Source organism: Brachyistius frenatus, unplaced genomic scaffold (genome assembly GCF_029030835.1).
Source record: "Brachyistius frenatus isolate BFR_SWC_R1_liver_20210118 unplaced genomic scaffold, ASM2903083v1 Contig_96, whole genome shotgun sequence".
In the NCBI taxonomy this organism is placed as follows: domain Eukaryota; kingdom Metazoa; phylum Chordata; class Actinopteri; family Embiotocidae; genus Brachyistius; species Brachyistius frenatus.
Window position 1 is genome coordinate 928623 of NW_027210695.1, and position 20387 is coordinate 949009.

The following is a 20387-nucleotide window of genomic DNA, read 5'->3' on the forward strand; positions in this document are numbered from 1 at the left end:
GTTATTTTTAAATTCTAAGTGTTGAAATGACATTTAGTATTTTATGTTGTTTGGACTCTGCTGGAACAGATTAAAATAAGAAGGTATTTCTCTTGTATTTTTATGTACAGTATGTTTATCTTTTCTCTTCAAATGTGCAATTCTGCAGTCATGTTTTCTTTTTCTTTTTTTTATGACAATCCAACTCATCAAGACGAAACGAAATCACAGTCAAGAGATAAAAATGACACTTAGTCACGAAGAAAACCACAACACAAAACCCATAAGACAGGTCTGCTTTGAAGAACACCTTCCACATTAGGAGAAAAGAGAGAGGACAACATGATCAGGAAAAGATTGACGTGAAAATTATTAGTTACACATAGATGGCAGATTAAACCAACATTTAAAGATGTAAACAGATTTTTTTTTTTTTTTTTTTTTTTTTTTAAATGTAGCCACACTAGCGCTGAGTCTATGATGCCCATTACTTACCAGAAATGACTGTCAGATGGGTGGAAAATAGAAAAGCTTTTCTCTGCTTCCTAGAAATCTAAAAACAAAACCTAAAGTTTGACCTTCAGGTGGCGCCAGAGAAAAGGCCATGATTATTCAAACTGGTTTAGGCTTTGTGGAGTGATCTCAGCTGACTTTAACATTCTTGGACCCAAAACACTGAGTGAAATCAAATTTAAAGGCAACAGAAGAAACAGAAAATATGCGGTTTCATCGCATATCTTCAAAACAGGGTCATAAATATGACATCAGTTCTTTTTGCACTTGGTGTCTAATAAGAGCACCTGACTCCAGCACGGATGAAGCTCGACTTTTTCCCTTTTTAAGTCTGTGCACTTGCGTACAAACAGTATACACATCGGCACGTTGGGTTAACTGGTATTAAAAAGAACTCCTGCAAAATGGCGTGAGACAAAAAAATTTTTTTTTTAAATAGCCACGCAGGAGCTCCGACACTTCTGATCAAAATTTGATTCCTGATGCAGTCAACTTCCAAAACAGTCCCGTGAAAAAAGAGATTTGACGGAGGACAAGGAGATGTGGTGTCGGAGGTTCAGGCTTACTCACAGGCCAACTTACTGTCAAAGCTCGACAGGCCGATGGCGAAGGCTTGAAGAGCGCACATGGGGTAGTTGTAGTCCAGAGTGAAGGTGTCTTCGGCCACTCTGCCGAACTGCATGACGATGTAGTCGGCTAGAGTTGGGAGAAGTCGAGTGTCAATCAACAGTGTAATCATCACTGATCAGAGTATACTGCATATGTTTGAAACATCCTCGTGATCTCTGCTTCCTGTTAAACGTCAAATTATTACACCGTGACTAAGTGAATAAAGAGTTGATATAAAATTGGACTGTCGTTTATATACAGAGACGGAGACGGAGATACTCACGGTCGTTGTCGTGAACGATTTGAAAGTTTTTGACAGAAGCTTGAGTTACGCGGCCGTGGAAATTCAACACGTAGGACTGGGTGTCGTCGTTCCACACGGGGGCCTTGTTGTGCAGCTCGATCAGGTTATCCAGCGAATGATTCTGCCATCTGCTCAGGAGGCTCTCCTGCTCCTGTAAACGAACACATTCAAGTTCAGCTTTCAGCCTTCGAGCTGACGCTCTTGTTTAGAGCGAATCGAAACGACACATCGAGTGCATCCACTTTTAGCTTTGGACCAAAATGACCGGCGGGCCAGACGCTTCGACAACGCCGCGGATGTGAAGCTTTGCGTGACGCCGTGACAGACACACTCACGTTTTGCGGCCTTGCGGGGACTCTCTCGAAGTTCATGTTCATGCCCGGGATGATCACAGTCATTTTACGTGGTCCTTTGAATCCCAGCACGTTGGTTTCCTGCCAAAAAAAAGGTGCGGAGAGTGTGACAATTGTAGTAATGACGCAGCGGATCACACATCGACCAGCCTTTGTCATCCACTCACGTAGCAGATGGCGGCCAGCTCCTGCCGCGTGTTGCTTTCTTCCAGCAGAGCCCCGGGGTTTTTGCAGGGGTTGGTGCCGTTGTCGTACACCGTGAATTTGGTGCCCACGAGGTTGGACCTGAAAGAAAAACACTCCGGTGATGAAATGTTTACACCATGTCATATTTTTTTCAACTGCTGGCAGCATTTTTTTTTTTTTTATATATATATATATTTGAGTCATGGGGAGAGGCCAGTTACTGACAACAGTAATGACTGAGAGAGGCTGCTCAATGTCTGAAAGCACAAACTAAAAGGTTAGCACCTCTTCAACCGCCATGATCATCACATGGTTTAATACAGATGTCAGGATGGCCTGTTAAATGTAACTTCAGCTATGCTGTCAACTAATGCCAGTTTAAAGATGTCGGCATCAGTAGACACAGGTAGGTTGAGGAAGGAGCGCAGTTTTACCTCAGTTTACCGATGAAGCTCTCCGCCTCTCGCGACAGATCAGTGGCATCCACTGAAATAAGGTAGTTGGACGTTTTACTCTTCTTCCTCTTTCTTCCTGCCAGCAAAAACACCTGCAAAAAATAGAAAATGAATTAAAAAAAATTACATATAAAACATAGGATTCTGTATTTCAAGTCAATACACGTACACTGATTTTTCCTTGACTTTCACCGACTAAAAAGCTGAAATGCCCTGATCCATGATAAACAGAAAAACAGGCCGTGCTACTTTACTCTCAGCCTTTCTCTCATCTATTTATATCACCCAGTCTTTGAAGTCATCCTTTTGTAACCAAAGCTATTGAAATATTGACATCTTCCTGGCAGGTTTGACTGTCCTAAGACACATCGTCAACAAAGTGGCGATCACTTCAGTAAAGAACAGAAAGGGACTAAAACCACTCGAGCAATACGGGAAACAACTGGTACAAGGCTAATACAAAAAGACTAGATGGATGTACGGTATCATAATAATATAATATAATGTTGTTGTTTTTGTATAAATGGCAACTAAAATTGAAACATGCAAACAAAATTCCCTGATATTTCATGACTTGGCTGAAAAAAAAAAAGATCAAATCCCCTGACTTTCCTGGCCTGGAAAAGAGTTGTAAAAATTCATAGATTTTCCATGACTTGTGGGAATCCTGGGAACCATGAAAAAGTTGGATCAAGTCCCTGACATTGTCAGTTTGTTTTTTTTGTTTTTTTATGTCTTAAAATCACATTTCATATTTACTTAACAACTCTGTAAAATAACAATTCCTATCCCTAAGTTCGAGGCGCCTGGCTCACAGCTCACCCTCTTGCCATCGTCTCTCTCCAGGTGCATGAAGTAGGTGGGGTAGAGGCCGCGGTCCATTCCCCGCTTGTCCCGGGAGATTCGACATTTAACCGTGAGGCCGCGGGGCGCTGGACGCAAGACAAACTCCTCCAGGTTGGCCACATCCGCCAGTAAGCTGTCTGCCGTGGGCGATCCGGGGGTCACCAGCTCCTGGATAGGATGAACACAGTGCGTGAACTTTGGTCTGATAGACCAAACGTGTATGGATAAGACGTGTATTGTCACGTGGTCTACGTCAGCGGTGAGTAAACTCACCGGGCCACTCACCGGAATGTCCTTGCCACTAGCGGCCGAGGACGGACTGTTGGTGTCCGTGTGGGAGGGGAGGGAACGCGTCCGCTCTTCCTCCGCGTCTTCCTCGTGCTCGCTGGCTTCGTCGAAGTTCATACTTCCACACAGACCTGGCGGGAGACACGGCGCAAAGGTGCGAGAGTGCTCTTAAATGACACGTGACGGTCTTGAAGAGGCGCGGGAGGTGAATCCCAGAGGCTCCGTGTGCATTAGACATTTGATTCCCCCCCCCCCCCCCTCTCTCCCGCCCGGAGGTCTCTTTGGTTTAAAGGTGAATTTAATCATTCTTGGGTTCATCTGTGGCCGTTGATATGCGACAACAAATTTCTCGCAAGATGTGACGCAATACTTAGGAAACAGTCAGAGCAAAAAATAGAGCATTACACAGTTAAAAGCACTCCTTTTTTTTTATTTCTCTGAAATATTCAGAGGGGGGGGGATTTTTCTTTTCCACGAGGGAGACTCCTTTCAGCTCTTTAAGACCAAAACGAAACAAATGAAATGAAAGGATGAAGCTTTGTGAGTCGGAGTGTTTTTCCGTAATGTATTTCTTAACAAAACAAGCATCATGATCACTCGGCGTCGCCTCGTCTTCACCCAAGGTGTGACCGAAAGGTCACATTTCTTTAGTAGCCTCAACTGCAGCCCTTCATCTCACAGCCTGTGCATCTCAAGTCAGTTTCTGACAGGGTGATATTAATGTCGAGAGATGAAGCCGTTGCCGCCGTCTGCGGAGACAGCTCGGTGCATTCACGCATTCGGGAAGCGGGCCGAGCGGACTGCAGCCGGTCCGGACAGCTCGAGACATCCCGTCTCTTCATTGATAATTGGATTTATCAGCAGCTCTTGGCTGCAGCTATGGTCCAGTTTAAATGTGCTGTCAGAGGGAGCCAGTGGCCCACGCGGGTTTGGAAACATCTCAGCGAGCAGAGGAATTTCATGTTATTCACAACTTTGGAGAGTTTTAAGACGAGTTCAAATCTGTTGGGTCGGAACATTTTTAAACGATTAGAATTTAACGTGCAAGTTTCTAAAAAAAAAAAATGTGGTTGCTATGAATTACAGAGTATGTTACAAAAGTCTTCACTTATGAGGACATATTTTGATCCCAGCATTTGTAAAGCCTGTACAAATAGAGCCTTTTCTGCTTGGCAAACATAAAAGCTCTCTGTCCTCAGAGACTCTGCTAACCTGCTGCTGCTGCTGCTGCTGATCACCTGGACTAACATCCTGGACGGGTTGGAGGAAGTTGGGAAAGCGTTGCAGTATTGAACCAGACGAATAATGCGACGGACAAACACAACATTTAAAGCAGGGTATTCACAAGAGGTGAACCACCGGATGTGCAGCTATTCCTGAGAGGAAAGCGAGAGCCATCGCGAAATACCGACTGCAAACGTTAGCTCCCCTCTAACTGTGACTCCAGGGCTCCAATTAAAACGCTGCACAAAGCTGTGTCGGCCAGAGGCTTATAAAGCCAACCATCTGGAAATGTCACTGAGGACTAACCAACAATCCGCTAAGCAAAACCCAAAACAGACGTGCACACCAAGAAGTCAAGAATATTCAAAGGTGACAGTGATCTGGACTGATGTGAACGTGCACATCAAACATGAATGCACCTCAAAATGTCCTTTTCTTGCTTTGGCAGCGGGGTGATACGCGAGGACAGGGAGCCAAAAATACCTGCTGGAACTCCTGAGGACGTACTGCTACGCTAAACTGGGCTGACATTAACAATGAGGCCCCGCATTATTGACATTTAGTGCCGCGCCATCACGTCCGCACTGCAGCCTCGAAAAAAGATCGGATACCGAGAGCTGCCTTTGAGAAAATTCAATCGGAATCCACCGAAACAATAAATGTTATGTCTCCAGCCTGCAGGGCAAAAAAAATGGCGAGACAACGGCACCGTTGTGACACCTGTAGAACTGTGGGAAACGTTTTTCATTCAGGACAGAGAAACTTTTCTTTTTCTTTTTTTTTTTTTTTGCTCTACAGCAGCAGCTGCATCAAAAAAGTTCACAACCCGTTCTGAGCTCGATTTTAATACATCTCACGTAAATTTGTATTAAGTCTTGCCAGCTGGCTGGCGAGATAAGTCAGTAGTTTTAATGATGCCGTAGATGAGCACCGCAGTGTGAACAATTGCCCCCGCCTATTATTAAGCGACTCATTTCTCATTGCGCCGCCATCAATCACAGCACTCACAAGCAGCAGCCGAGTGCTTTCAATTTTAGGGATGTCAAAAAGTCGGACTTTGCTGAACAATACCTGCTGATTTTGGAGTGTCGATTCATTCACAAAAAACAGACGAATACTGAATACACTCGTCAGGGTGACATTTCATATGAATGACTGTCATCCCCACCGTTCCTCCTCTCATGCAAATCTTCTCAGTATCTCACATTTATCTCTCTATATGCAGTATTTTTTAATTCCCAGCTTCTTTTTTTTTTTAGCGATGGACTGTGTTCATTGTTGCCTGTAAAGACAGGGACTGTAATAAATACTGTGTCCCAGCAAAAGCACTCAGTGGGGAATCTTTGATGCATCAGGGGACTCGGCAGACAGTATGAAGGATAATAAATAAGCGGGCAAACAAATCGAACCCCAGTGGTCGTTACATTTGACTGTAGGCTTCACCAAGAAAGAAGTATTATATCCTCCCAGTACACTGAATAAAAAGTCGAGATGTTTTAGAAACTTAGCGTCTCTCTAACTCTTTCATGAAATTGAACCAAAAAAAAAAAGAGTCAAATTAAGCTCTTCTGGAGCTCACCTTGTTTCTGCAGCAGTTCGTGGATGTCCGTCTTGGGCTCGAGCAGCGTCTCGGTGTCTCCGTCCCTCTCCGGCTCCTCAGCAGCGGGGGACTGGGGCTGAGACTGAGGCTGGAACTGAGACTGGGGGGACTGAGGCTGCGACTGGCTCACTGACAGGATCTGGATTTTCATCCCCAGATCAGGGGCCTCGGAGCCCAGGAAAGCTGCGGGGCCGTCAATACCTGCAATTATGTCTTTAATTAGCACATTAGCAGTACCTGCACAGAATGGATTCAACAGTGCTTATAGTCTCCCCGTTTAACTGCATTGTGATCAGCTGAACAAAACTTACCTTCATGTAGCATCTGTTTTAAAATATAAATATCATGCATCCCACTTTTTTTTTTTTAATGTGAAGGCGGAAAGAGTGTGTGACAGTACCTACTCTACGAGCTTTGAGATAACATAACATTACAAAAATAAATCCTGGGTTACGGAACAAAATATTGCAGCATGACAGGGGCTTTCCTCACCGTCCAGGGTGACATCGCTGGCGACGCTGAGGTGAGAGTCCACCAGCGGGGCCTGCTCCTCGCCGCGCCGCGCCCTGGAACGCCGGGGCCGGACCTCCGTGTTGGGCTGGACCATCAGAGGTTCCTGTCGCTTCCTCCGTTGCTTCTGTTCCAGCAGTGCCCTCTGCGGACCCAAGAGGGGAACAGAAATGAAGCTCATTTTTATCTACAAATACGCATGGCTGTCGATGCATGTCAATGGAAGAAAAAAATGTATAAAAAAATAAATAAAAATAAATTAAAAAAAAAAAAATCACACTATATATAATAGAGCAGACATTGAGAAGATTTAGCCGAGCTGGAAAACATCAACTCTGGAAGCATAACATTAGTATGCGTTGCACGATGAGTTACTGCCTGTGTGTCTCAGTAGATATTGCAAAAGTCCCGGACAAAAACATCAAATCTTTGTCAATGAAACAAATGGCTGCTTGACACAGAATTATTCTCAAGGTACAAACTGAGCATGGGAGGGAATTTCTTATTTTAAGAGGTTCCTTGACATAAACTGAAATATTGGCCAAGTTATAAATTTGACTTTCTGATTGCACACAAATTAAGGAATCCAATAATTTGCTGTATACAATTTCACAGAAAGATATTTCGGTTTGGAGCAAAGTGTTGGACTGACCTTGAGTCAACATGACAACACAGCATACAGTCTTTATGAAGAGGCCTACACTCTGTCTCTGCCTGCTAGGCAGCAGCATACATTTATCAGAGCTACATAACAAAATAAAAGACTGAACTAAAAGTAGGGATCCTTCACATAATAGAAATGTCAACTGTGAAAAACCCTTTCGAGGTGTACAACACTGGAAACTGATGAATTGAGATCATAAGTCTAGTGATGAGCACCCCATGTTGCATGTTCAATGCAAATACACAGTAGAGGTGAAGTGAACACTGGATAACTCACTCAAAAGAAAAATGGCGTTCCACACTGGAGGTCCCCGTCCCGTGACCCGGCTGTATCTGTTATAATGAGGCACCCGGTGCCATTTTTTTTTTTTTTTTTTCAAAGGTTGCTAAGCGAGGCCAACGAGTACTAAGCGTTTGTTTGGCTTCATTTCTGTTGCACTGAGAATTGCAGTTGAGGTCTTTTAAGAACAGGTTGAATAACGCCTGTGTCACTGAATCATAATTATAATGCTGCTATTTACTCTCTAATTTACAGTTTTTATTTGGAGGAAGTAAAAATCTTAATTTTTGTTTTTCAAATCTCACTCTGGCCTGATGATGAGGTTAAGAAAAATTCTCCCAAATGTCTCCAAAAGTTGCTCATTTTGTCCTTAGGTTTTTGCAGCTGTTACTGACTAAATTTAGGGATTTTTTTTTTTTTTTTTTTTTCTCCAGGTGAGAATGTAAACTTTTTACAGGGTTTAAGGGGTTAACAATGCAGCCAAGAGAGTGATGGAACAAATAATGAAGCCATAATAAACCCCAACAATCAAGTAGAGGCCCAGATACCTCCGAGTGCACTGATTGAATGCACTGAAGAAATTTCCCCTCGGGGATTAATAAAGTGTATAAAATCAAAAATAAATCAAAAAATTGGCTGAATAGCCCAAATGGAGGGTGCTGCAGCAGTCTCATTGGCGTTGAGCTGTGTGCGGTGTTCTAAATTGAAGAATGGCTAACGTGATCAGATCACAAAAGTTCAGTAAAGTTATGAGCCAATCATTATCCATCAAAATGTGACCAGTGACATTTAACTAAAGCATAACTGGAGACCGATGACCACACAGAACTGGAGTGTGCTTTAGGTAGTGTGCTTTAGTGCACAGTGATTTGTGCTGCAGTTTTAGTAAAGGTCGTGTTGTATCCGCCCCCTCACCCCCACTAACCGCCCCTCCCACCCCCTCACCCCCAAAACCAAAGGAGTGGTCGGAGCAGCCGATGGATTATGCAAGCACATTAATTAGCGTGCCGAACAACAAGCCCTGTTCAGCGATGCTGTTTAGTGAGCTGGAAGAAACCGGGAAGCCTCGTCTCATATTTGCCAGACCAAAAAGCTTTCATAACTCATCAGTCATTGTGGAATAGCATCTGAGAGAATTCTGAAACGTCTGCTTCACTATTTCTACCCTCTCTGACCAACTATAGCAACATCTGCTGCCACTGTTATCACTCTGCATTTCTTGTATGAAAGGTGCTTTGCAAATAAAGTTTATTATTATTGTTATTATTATTATTACTCAAGTGTGAAAAATGGCTCAATGTGATCTTTTCTTTTACACTTTTTCTTCACTTGGATAATAAATGGAAACTGTAGTCCCATACATACAATGAAATAAGCAACATAGGAGTGTCAAGAAAAGAAATAAGGAAAACGATTTATTTTTTTATTTTTTAATGAAATAGATTAAGTTTTACAGAATAAAATCAGTGATTTAATGATTGAGTGTATGAAGAGTCTGGGAGCTTTTTTAACTGGACGTGTTACCATTTCAAAAGAAGACCAGGTTTGCCTGCTCGCTTTGTGTCTATAAATAAAGGCGACAAATGAATAACACATAAAGCCGGATTATCATAATGAATGAATGTTAGTGTAATAAAGGGATGTGGGAATGGTGCCAGATTTCAAGGTACACAACAGGAGTGTAATTCTGCCTTTTATCAACATATTATTGATTGAAGTTATTTGAATGAAAATGTAATCACAACTTTATCAGTAGAAGTTTTAGATGTACTGAGTGCCTAAAATTAGTCTGTGAAACTTGTTTTGTCTCCCAGTGTGAGCTATTTTAAGAAGGTCCATTGTAAAAAAAAAAAAATGCTATTCTTTTGTAAAGACTGCAGCACTTGGCATTTTGAGATCAGGATGTGACTTCATTCAGGCTTTCACACTCCTTCCCGTGTCGGCCAAAGCACTGGAGAAACAGGAGCAAAGTATATGGAATGAAACATACGTTGATTTTAATATAATATATAATCATGGGTGTCCTTTTAAACAATCTGTTTGTATTGATATTTACAAAATGTAAAGGAAAGAAGTCACGCACTATCTATACAGAGAAGTTAAAGCCTGAGCTCTTCTTTCCTGTCAATGACAGAACTGATTGGAAAAGCTTTCAGTCGCAGTCAAAGGCAGTCTCACAACTGTATCCCTCACGCAAGCTCTTGTCCACAAACAGATGAAGAAAACACACCAGAGAAAGAAAAATCTGAAGTTACAAACCCGTTCCATCGACATCATGAAAAAGTGCGCGCCAAACTCGTCAAGTTTCTCTAGAGAACAAACATTACAGATTCCATTTCTCCAGAGACCCGATGAAGATCCGTTCTCCCCCAAAGAGCAGCGCTCCCGCTGGGCATCACTCTAGTCTCGCTGTCCCTCGTTCCTCTTCTGGAGCTCAGTTTGAGAATCAATAAACTAGCAGCGTCCTTTGCACGATGCAGTCCTCTGACAGAAAAGATCTATCTCTCAGCCAAATACCAAGTGTCAGAGAGTGTGTGTGTGTGTGTGTGTGTGTGTGTACACACGCAGTCACCGTTGCTAACTGAATCGGCAGTCATTTGCGCTCAAGCAGGAGAGAGAGGGATAGAGAGGGAGGGAGGGAGGGAGGGAGGGAGGGAGGGAGAGGCTGGCTCTGAGTGTGATACGGTCACAGTCACACAGCTCCTGCTACTTTTCTCTGAAAGTTTTTATCTCACTCTTTCAAATGGGAAAACACCAAATTGAGTAGAACTGCAGTATGAAATAGATTTAACTTTTGTGTCTTCAATGATTCCTAACCTGGATCCCCCCCCCCCCCTCCACACATGCCTGTGTGTTTGTCCTCAACAAGTTACGTAAGGACAGAGGACTCGCCGGAGACGCTGTTTGGGCTCAGCTGAAAGTTTGCAGCACAAGTCAGCCACAGTGGGACTCTGGGACACACACACACACACACACACACACACACACACACACACACACACACACACACACACACACACACACACACACACACACACACACACACACACACACACACAAAGCCAGGCCCCCCACACTAAATCCTCCTCTCTCTTTGAATTTACCAATCTGGCCCTCCTGTTTTCCCTCTGCCTAATATGTGAGATAGTGGAGTAGAGCTTCCAGCTTAAATCAAAGCTCTACAAGCGCAGCTCAACAGTGAGGTTTGGGATAAAGCGTCTTACAGAGACTCAGGAGGAAAGGATATATATATATTTAAAAAAAAAAAAAAAAAAGGGAACTGACGTGTGACATGCCAGTGTAATGTCTGGATAAAAGGGAACAATTCAGCTTGTGTGAGTAAATTCCAAAGAAACAGGCAAGTTTGAAGAAAAAAAAAAAAGAGGAGATTTTCAAACCAACAACATGAATTACTGAAATGCACGCTGCATGATGGCGAAGCTGCTCCTGCCAACAGTAGGGACCGCTTGGTGATAAGAGAGCAGAACACAAGGCGGGCCCTCGAATTTACCTTCATAAATCTTCGCAGGTGCTTTCGAATACAACGGCGGTTAGGCCTCGACCTAAAACACCATCTATGTGTGAGTTAGACGGCTTAATCAGACCGATAGTTTGTGCACAAGAGCTGTAAGCTACGCCACACGCTCTAACAGAAACCACAAATGTTAAGATGAAATAAAAAAATAAAAGCAAGTGTGATCAGTCAAAAAGCATGCTGTTCATTACTGAGGTGAGTTTCTTACCTGTTTTTCCAGTTTCTGTTGCATTAGACTGGAACCGTCATCTTCAATGCCACTGCGGAAAAAAAAAGGGGAAACAACATGAAAGCACAAATTGATAAAGAGCAGCTACAGTGAATTTACTTATCAAACCACTAGAGGGCATCACCACAGATGCATTGATACAAGGAAATAAAGACTTTCCATCCTGTATAGTCTTCTATGAAATAACAGAAAAATAAGTTTCGTCACAGCAGTGGAATAAAGCAGTGATGCAGAGAGAATTATAAAAAATGTTCCAGAATGTAGTAACTCAATATTAAGTAGAACACAAAACAATATATATATTTTTTTAATCTTTCATCAATCTGAGCTTGTTGATGAAACATGACATGACTTATTATCTGCAAATGACAGGAAACAAAAAGGAGGCAAGTTGTTTGAAAGAAAGAGAACGGGAACAAGAGAAAGAAGCAGGACAACGCTCCAGCTGAGAGAACCGCCTTGCAGTCTGGGCCTCTGGGCGTTTACCTTGGACACCTATATGAGGAGACCAGGCCCATGTTGCTTAGCTACAGGGAGGAGAGTGAAGGGCAACAGCAGGCGTCTCCTCTGAGTCAGAGACCTACAGCAGCTCCACTCCTATCTCTCAGTCACATGGGCTGATGTAATGTGTGACTCCATTTCTTATATCTTTGATCTTTTCCTGTCCAGTAGATCTTTAAATATCACATGTTCTGCTTGGCTGATATGACTTTTCCATAGAGGCGGATTAAGGGTATAGGGTGAGACAACTCTCCCCCATTAGGCAACCTCATTAGGTATCTGACTCGCTTCATCTTCAGTCTCTATTTCCATCTCCTTCACTCACTTCTCGCATCCTTTTCCACAGCTGGAAACTCATTGACACCAACAAGCACAGAAATCCTCTAATAAATCTGTTTCACTGGGCTTTATTCATTATCTGGCCACCCCGGCATCAAAATTGTCATCTCACACCAGCGTGTCATATCATCACTAATGACTCCTTCTCTATGTGCCCCTCACTGTTGACACTGGCGAGCAGATGGTTCCCCAGGGAGGCCATTAGGGCACCTGAGAACAGGTGCTGGTGACAGAGAGGAGAGCCGGAGACTGGAGGGTGATAGTAGTTTTTAATTACACATACGAGACTGTCATTTCGGATGGTGAGGACAGGAGGTGGGTGAAACTTCTGCAGGTGAGCTGAGCAGTGATGCCCGGGACGAGTCGGTAGATGGATTTCATCAAAGGACGGCCAGATTTGCAAATTCTCCAACTAATGTAATTATGTCCAGTCATCATCAGTTGGCATAAATAACTCTACTTCAAACATATCTTTATGTTTCTCATTAGACGGTGCCATTAATAATGTTTCCATGCTACAAGGCACGGTGTGCTTAACCCTCCTTATTGCGTTCGATGTTAATTCTGTGTTCCCAGTCCAAAATGACTGCCCCAATACAGCTCATTATAAATCTATAATATTACAAATCACTTATTTTCTTAGGTATTTTTTTTTTTATCAATTTAGGTTTCTGTGAACATTGCTGGAAGTTTTGAACTTCCATTTTTGTTCATGGCCTGTAGGCATAATGTATGGATTATTTTGACAATAACAAATACTCTTTCATCTTTCTATTTATCCCACACAATTTTGTTGAAACCATTTTATTCAAAAATGTAAAAAAAAAATGGCACAAGATAGTGGGAAAGATGGACCAGTATGTTGCAGCTATGAACATTATATTGGCCTGTTTTTGCTATTCGACAAAAAAAGGTTTGTGAGTTTCTCAGGTAAAATGTTGAAACTGCTGAAACAACCAAACAACCGATTTCACAAACACAAAAAAGCTGCTGTTCATTCTCTCAATTCATGATTATCTAAAAATTTAAGTAGTTCAGCACCATCCCCCCCCCCTTTATGTCCATCCCTAATCTTCAGGTAATTTAACAAGGCAGATATAAAAGAAGAAGGTTTGTGTTGTGAAGTTTGCGTACCTTGCTGTTGAGTTAGACGTGAAGCTGGCAGAGCTGGAGGGTCTTCGGGGGGGAAATGGCCCAGCCAGAAGCACAGGACATGCGGAAAGTAAAATAGCGAAACAAGTTCAGCAACAAGATCAACAAAAACTCACCGGGATATAAATAATACTCCATCTTCCTGTGTGGTGTTTCATTTGAGGGTTTATCATGAGACGAAAGCTACGTATGAACAGAGGTTTTGCTTTTAAGTGGACAGTAATCAACTAATAAAAGTTACACAAGCTGATAATAGTACAGCTGCAGACCAGGTGCAATGTAAAATACAAGGCAAGCCTCATAGTATTACGATAAATACTGTAATCTGCTGAGGTTTGAGTGAATGACCTCTACCGCAAATGTTCTTGGAAAACACGCGCACACGCACACACACACACACACACACACACACACACACACACACACACACACACACACACACACACACACACAGTTACAGGGTGCCTCATCACAGCTGTGCGTGATCAATGTTTCATTAATCCGTCACAGCTTGGGTGACAAGAGAAGGACATGGCCACTGTTGTCCCTTCCATGTGTGTCAGACCAAGGTTACCATGGAGATTGTGGCTCCGTCAACAGCACACCTCCACTAGCATTGATTAAAAACCTGCAGCCACTTCTTGAGCTCCGATGTAATCGGAGGCGTTTAGCACTGTGCTGCAAAGATTCACAGACTGACTGACGGAGGGAGGGAGGGAGGAAGGGAGTGAGGGAGGGAAGGAGGAAGGGAGTGAGGGAGGGAAGGAGGAAGGGAGGAAAGGAGGAAAGGAGGAAAGGAGGGGGGGGAGGGAGGGGTCCAAGACGTGGAATTGTTGTTGAACTGCAAAATATAGCTAAATATTTACTCAGACAGTATGTCTTTGTGAGGCAAATATTGAATGTGCGATACAATGTGATGGATAGATGGACCTGATATGAGTTTACTTCTATGAATAATGTCATGGGGACGACTGTCTTTAACTTCTCTATTGGTTCAGGGGACAAAAGAGGATATGTAGACCAGAAACTTGCCTCCAGCTGACAAGATCAAAGCTATTAAAAACTGCACGAGATTAACCGCTGGAATCTCGAACATCATCAGTCCGCTGTCCGTTTTGTCCGTTGTTCTTTTTTAATTAAAAGCTTTCCACTTTACCACATCAAAAAATAATTTGAAAGTTGAACGAGCGTAACTTAATTTCTGCCACTGGCAACACGGCTTCCAATTAAAGAGAGGATACAGAATAAAATGAGAGCTGATGAGATTAAATGCTTAATTCCCTGTGTGTCCGCACTTGGGGACTAGGGTGAAAAAATGATAGCAAATTGAGTGAAAAACAACCAGAATATGCCCTCCCTCAGCATTAAGCTAGAAAGTCTCTGGTGGCCTTTAGCTTTCTGCCTTAATAGCTCACTTGTGTAAAACTAATCATTTAGACAGTCCACATTGAGGAAGTTAAATTGTTCAGTTTATCCATTTGCCCATTATTTCTGAGCAGTGTTTGCAGATATAGCGCAGGTTACCAGACATGGTAACATTCAAAGCAGCACACAGTAACTGCACCCAGCTGATGTTTGCAAAAAAAAAAAAAAGGTACAATAGATAAACACTCCTAAAACCGCAAATAGTACGTTTTACATTTATTTATGAGCAGAGCAAATTCAAACAAGATTAAACTTCACAATACACCATGAGCATTTCAAAATGAACAAAAGTTATCTCAACTAATCACATGTGAATCACCACAGGCAAAAACAAAAACTGAGAATGAGTTACATCAGTGCTACTGTCATCACAACACAATCTCGATGCCAATAAGACACATTCAACGGTCACAGTCATTTCAGCTATAACAGAAACTGGCTGAATGAATATTCTGAGACCATCGATAGATAGAAGTGCTCCAATCAAGCAGCCAACAACACCACACACACACACACACACACACACACACACACACACACACACACACACACACACAAAAAGGTTGAATAGACACACGTAAATCACCAACTCTGGTTACATCACACAGTCACAGCCTGATGCTCTGAATAAGTAACGACATGGTGGCAGAAACATGATCGAGAGGCGCATCTTGACTGCAAGATAGTCATTCAGCGGGCCACAAGGTTGTGACAGTGACTGGAGGAAACATTATCGTAATGCTGACCACCCCCTCCTCCCTCCCACCTCCCCCGTCCTGACACAGGCCACTCTGTAATTCTTCACTCTAAAACGCTAACAGAGCTGTGAGAACTTTCAGCAAAAAAAAAAAAAAAAAAAGCATTTGTCTGTGTCACTGTTAATGTAGAAGCCAAACAATAAATCCTGAAGCGCACACAAGAAAGCCGACTCTCAAAAACACTATCTTTAGTACCAAGATCATAGTATGTGTGCCTGTGCAGCTACCTGTACGACCAGCGACTGTAGACGGGCTGAGATCCTTCAGTCTTTACAGTGTCCATGGATGTAGCTGCAGGAATGCTAGTCCACTCCACGGGTCTCCTACAGTATCACAAAAATCTTTATTTACACTCGTGCTCAGTTTGTCTGCAGTCCTACCCGAACGGTAAGCCCCCGCAGGCTCCAGGATCTCTGCTATTATGTCACTGAGAAAGAGTAGCTATGTCCCACCCAGGGGAGTGACAGCTACCAGCGCTGAGGTGGACTGAGGATCGTGAGGCTTAATGCTGTTACCATGACTTCACACTTAAGGCAAACGCACAAGGATCCAGCTGGGGATGGGGATGAAAGAAGCCGTCCTAAATGCCAGTGTGTTGCAAAGATCAGCCCAGGAGCGCAGCGGGGCAAGAAAGTCTGACATTTCTATAAACGTCAGCAAAATTCTTTAAGCAGGACTGGAATCATTACATCAGTCGGAAATATTGCTCAAAATATCAGCTGCTATCACCCAGGTTCCCTTAATTTACAGCCAGGCTACTTTCCAGCCACTTTCTGAGACTCAGAAAGTCACAGCTCGTTTCCTCTGACTCACAGCAGGTTACCACATCAAACCACGGATGCACATTCTGTCTGGCGCCTCAGTTATATGCAACAAGTGGGAATTTATTGAGCTTTAAATAGACCAAATCTCCTCTAAAACTTTGTGCCGACTCAACATTACTGAATTATTCTGTCTACATATGGGTATAATATTCTCGTCTGTATTTGTCATCTTAATACTGAACACCACATGGGCTGTTTTAAAAAAAGGTTACTCGATAAAATGAAACCTATATATTACCCTTTCTAAAAACAGACACGGTGTGCGGACTTCAATCTAGTTGCTAGGAGACCAGAGGCTCCAATTCGGGGGTTTTCTGCGCCTATCTGCAAGAGTGAGAGAGAAAAAATAAATCAGAATGAAAATGAGGAGTAAGGTGTTTATGTTTGTCCTAAAAGAGATGGCGGTAAAATGGCATACACTCTTAAGTCAACCGAAGATAAGCAGGGGAATCGTTCACCAGAGGGAGTAATTATTGAGCTCAAAACAAATGATGGAAATAAGCAGCAAGAGTTCATAATAATAGCATTTCCCTCGGGGGACTCCTAAGGGAAATGCTATACGTTATAGACACCTTTAAAGAAATGTAAGCTGCTGTCTATTGGCACTGATCATATTTAACGCACTGCTGAAACACCGAATCATCGTGGAAACACAGCAAAAACTTCAGTTAGATTTATGCAGAGCTGTAGCATCCAACAAGGGGGGGGGGAAGCATACGCATTACAAATACCAGAAATGTTGCTTCAGCCTCTAAGTGCATGAGAAACAGAGAGGACTCTGCTGGCCAGCTGAGCCATACGTGTTTGGAATCCACTGGACAACTACAGTAAATCACAACTCCACCACAAGCAGAGCTTTTTGTCCCAGAGGTCGACCGCTATCCCCGTAGAGAATTTAATTTTTTTGAATTGACTGATTTATAGCAATAGTGTTCAACGAAGATGACTTGCTGATTTCAATGTCATGCCAATTCCATTTCGGTGCTGGACACATTATTACAGTTAATAAATTCGGGCCAAACACTCGTCCGTTAACTACATGTTTGAACTGTGCTGACAAACACAGTAAAATACTGATAAAAAAGACATCTTTGGTGGTTAAATATTCTAGCAAAGAAAACACTCCACTTATGGTTTGTGTCAAACAGCCTTGGCAGAGCAAGCTGAAGTTGCCAGCAATGGCAACCCAGAAAATAGTTAACTATCATCAGATTTCCAGTGAGGTCTTCAGGCTGACAAGTATGTTTCTTTTAAATACTATTTCCCTTTCATGTTACATGTGACAGTCTAACCCGTAACCCTGGCCATATTAGTACAGTGCAACAAACAACCATAAACCATCACCAGCCTCCCACTTTCAAACACTACACTCATGTAACAAGTCTTCGTACCAGTACATTGGGGATGCTGTTATGAAAACTGTCGCTCCTCAAACGTGTCATCTCAGCAAGCAAACTCTGGGATTCGTAACGGCTTCACGCTGGCAAGTGTCTCAACAGTCACTAGTTAAAAAAGAAAGAGAGTAAATATGTGGTGAATATAAAACACAAAAAGAAAAATCTGCAGTGACTCATTGCTCCAAGGAATAATAATAATAACAATACATTTGTGGGAGATTAATTAAAAGCAGAACGAAGCAAAATAAAGCCCCTCGTTCAATTTGCTTTCAGGCTTGATCGTTTACAAGTTCTGAAACAGCCGTCTGGGAACTTGAAGACAAACTGGGCTGGTTGAGGCTACAGAGCAGCTTGTTTACTGATCAGGTGTGGTTCACATTCATAAAATCACACAGTTGCGAGGCCAAGAGTTCCCCAAGATCACAGTGTTGTTTATCCCGACATCTGGGGGGGAAAAAAAATAAAATAAATATGCCAACTCATTCAGGTTCATGAACCAAAATGACCAACACTAACTGACCCCACTCACATTATGGATTTCATGTAGCACAGAGACGTGATTATTCCTGGACGAAGCAAGCCGCACACGTGTTCGTAGCACAACGGGCAATTTATAAAAACTCTATAACAAAATATATTTTCCATTATGTGTCTAAGCCTTGGGTGACAGCCCTTGTCTACAACCTGATAAAAATCAAATAAACAGACTGGCTCTGTAACAGGAAAGGGTGGGAGCTACTTTGATTTTTATCTCCCTGGAAAATGAAAGCTCTGGACTCCAGCTTTTGAAATTGTGCAAGTCAGTTTCTATTAAGCAACCAGACACATACGAAACCATTTCACCAACACATAAACAACAACAAAAAATTAAAAACCAACGCCCTGCAAAGCACTATGGTGCATTATAATTTGGGAAATGCTGCACTGATGTGTGTAAATGTCAGGAAAAGAAAAAAAAAATACATGTTGTGTATTAGTTATTAGTTATTAGCTCTATAGCTTTACTCATCTGGGAGGAGACTATGAATCCTGGCTTCCATGAAGGCTTGAACACACACACAAAGAGTATCTAAAGGCATGCTCAGACATGACCTGCAAACATTTTGTTTTGTTTTTCCTTTACGCCACACACTTCCAGCGTACTCAAACATAAACCAAACAGGACGAAGTATGCGCACACGTGTCGAAGTTAGTGAATAATGTCTCCACCCCCCCCCCCCCTTTTTTTCTCGTGAAAACCACAGTCATTTGTGATATCACGACCGTCCGCTCACGCCAGCGACCGACATGCGTCGTCAAAACGTGTGAATTACACGCGATGGCCGTCATTGGTGTTTTGACACGCCAGCTGAGGAATGTTGTCGCGAGCTCGTAACCGTTAGAAGCTAACGCTAGCTGAGTGCGGGAGGAGGGGGGAGGGGGGGGTGGGGGGCTTTTACACCCTCCAACAACAACAAAAAACAACAACAACAACAACAAAAAAGTTGTGGCCGACAGTTAAAAGTTTTTCGGGCTCTGGTTAGCTTCTCATTCCACGGTTGAGCAGACCGGAAAAAAAAATTGGGAACACGACGTGCGAGCCGCGGTACGTTTTTTTTGTTTGTTTTGTTTTGCTCACCTTATGCTGTAGGAACTCATGTTTATCCACGGTTGCTAAGGAAGATCCTCGTGAGGTAGAGCACTTTTGAAAACTCAGCTCAGTCCTTAGTTACCGAGCACACTAAGAACGACGGTCGCTATTGGCCCGCCGTTTATTTAGGTGGAATCTGATTGGAGGATATTCTGCAGAGGTGGAGTGGGCGGCTTGCTCGCAAAAGGGGCTCTTGATTTTTATTGATTTTTTTTTTTTATGCTTTAATATGAAGATGCTTCACTGGCTTGAACAGCAAACCTATTGTCACCGAAAATATTAATATAAAAGGAGGTGATCGGTTACGGTTTCCAGACTGACAATGAATAGTTCAATAAACTCAATTAATCCATCATGATTGCAATTATTCTGCATGTTACACTTGTTGCTCCCCTTCCTCTCGGAAATGGTCACAACATATTTAATTTCTTAAACTATTTAAAGAAATTCTTAACCTAGAATGTGTACAAAGCCGTATATTAGGTCTGGGAAAAATACTGCTATTATATCGTATTGTGATATAAGACTAGACATCATCTTGTACTTTGGACATCATAATATGGCATAATTTTTTTTTTTTCCTAGTTTAAAAAGCTGTATTACAGTAATGTGATGCCATTTTCTGAACATACCTTTCGCTTTTCAGATCATGTTCTCACTATAAAGACAAGTTTAAAAACCACAGTTAAACATCTGGTTTCTTCAAATTTTCTCTCAGGAGCAAAAATCAGCCTTTAAACTCAAACAAAATCAGGGTTTGACATTTATCGTGATAATTATTGATACA

At 42.5% G+C, this 20387-nt stretch overlaps 1 protein-coding gene across 4 annotated transcripts; it reads right to left on the minus strand.

Moving 5' to 3' along the window:
* Positions 1 to 931: 931 nt before the first annotated feature.
* tulp3 (TUB like protein 3) lies at positions 932 to 19639 on the minus strand. 4 transcript variants are annotated; one of them, XM_069710994.1, is made up of 12 exons: positions 19589 to 19639; positions 13549 to 13590; positions 11554 to 11605; positions 6850 to 7012; positions 6337 to 6558; positions 3519 to 3664; positions 3222 to 3413; positions 2379 to 2491; positions 1926 to 2043; positions 1741 to 1839; positions 1385 to 1556; positions 932 to 1188 (listed from the first exon to the last, which is right to left on the minus strand). In XM_069710994.1, exons 1-12 carry the CDS (start codon positions 19606 to 19608, stop codon positions 1055 to 1057), a joined length of 1473 nt encoding a protein of 490 aa, XP_069567095.1. In that variant the 5' UTR covers positions 19609 to 19639; the 3' UTR covers positions 932 to 1054. The 4 variants fall into 4 exon arrangements, with proteins under 4 accessions (XP_069567095.1, XP_069567096.1, XP_069567094.1 ...); XM_069710995.1 differs by lacking the exon at positions 19589 to 19639 and adding an exon at positions 17965 to 17984; XM_069710993.1 differs by lacking the exon at positions 19589 to 19639 and adding an exon at positions 15977 to 16263 and having other exon boundaries at positions 3531 to 3664.
* Between the last annotated feature and the right edge of the window lie 748 nt (positions 19640 to 20387).

Bases quoted from the DNA above. Each gene is read 5' to 3' on its own strand.
- tulp3 (XM_069710993.1), bottom strand. From the start codon at position 16,032: ATGGACACTGTAAAGACTGAAGGATCTCAGCCCGTCTACAGTCGCTGG. The intron at 3,414-3,530 runs GTGAGTGGCCCG...CATCCTATCCAG, and splicing joins CTAGTGGCAAGGACATTCCG to GAGCTGGTGACCCCCGGATC. The intron at 1,557-1,740 runs GTGAGTGTGTCT...GTTCGTTTACAG, and splicing joins TCCCCGCAAGGCCGCAAAAC to GAGCAGGAGAGCCTCCTGAG.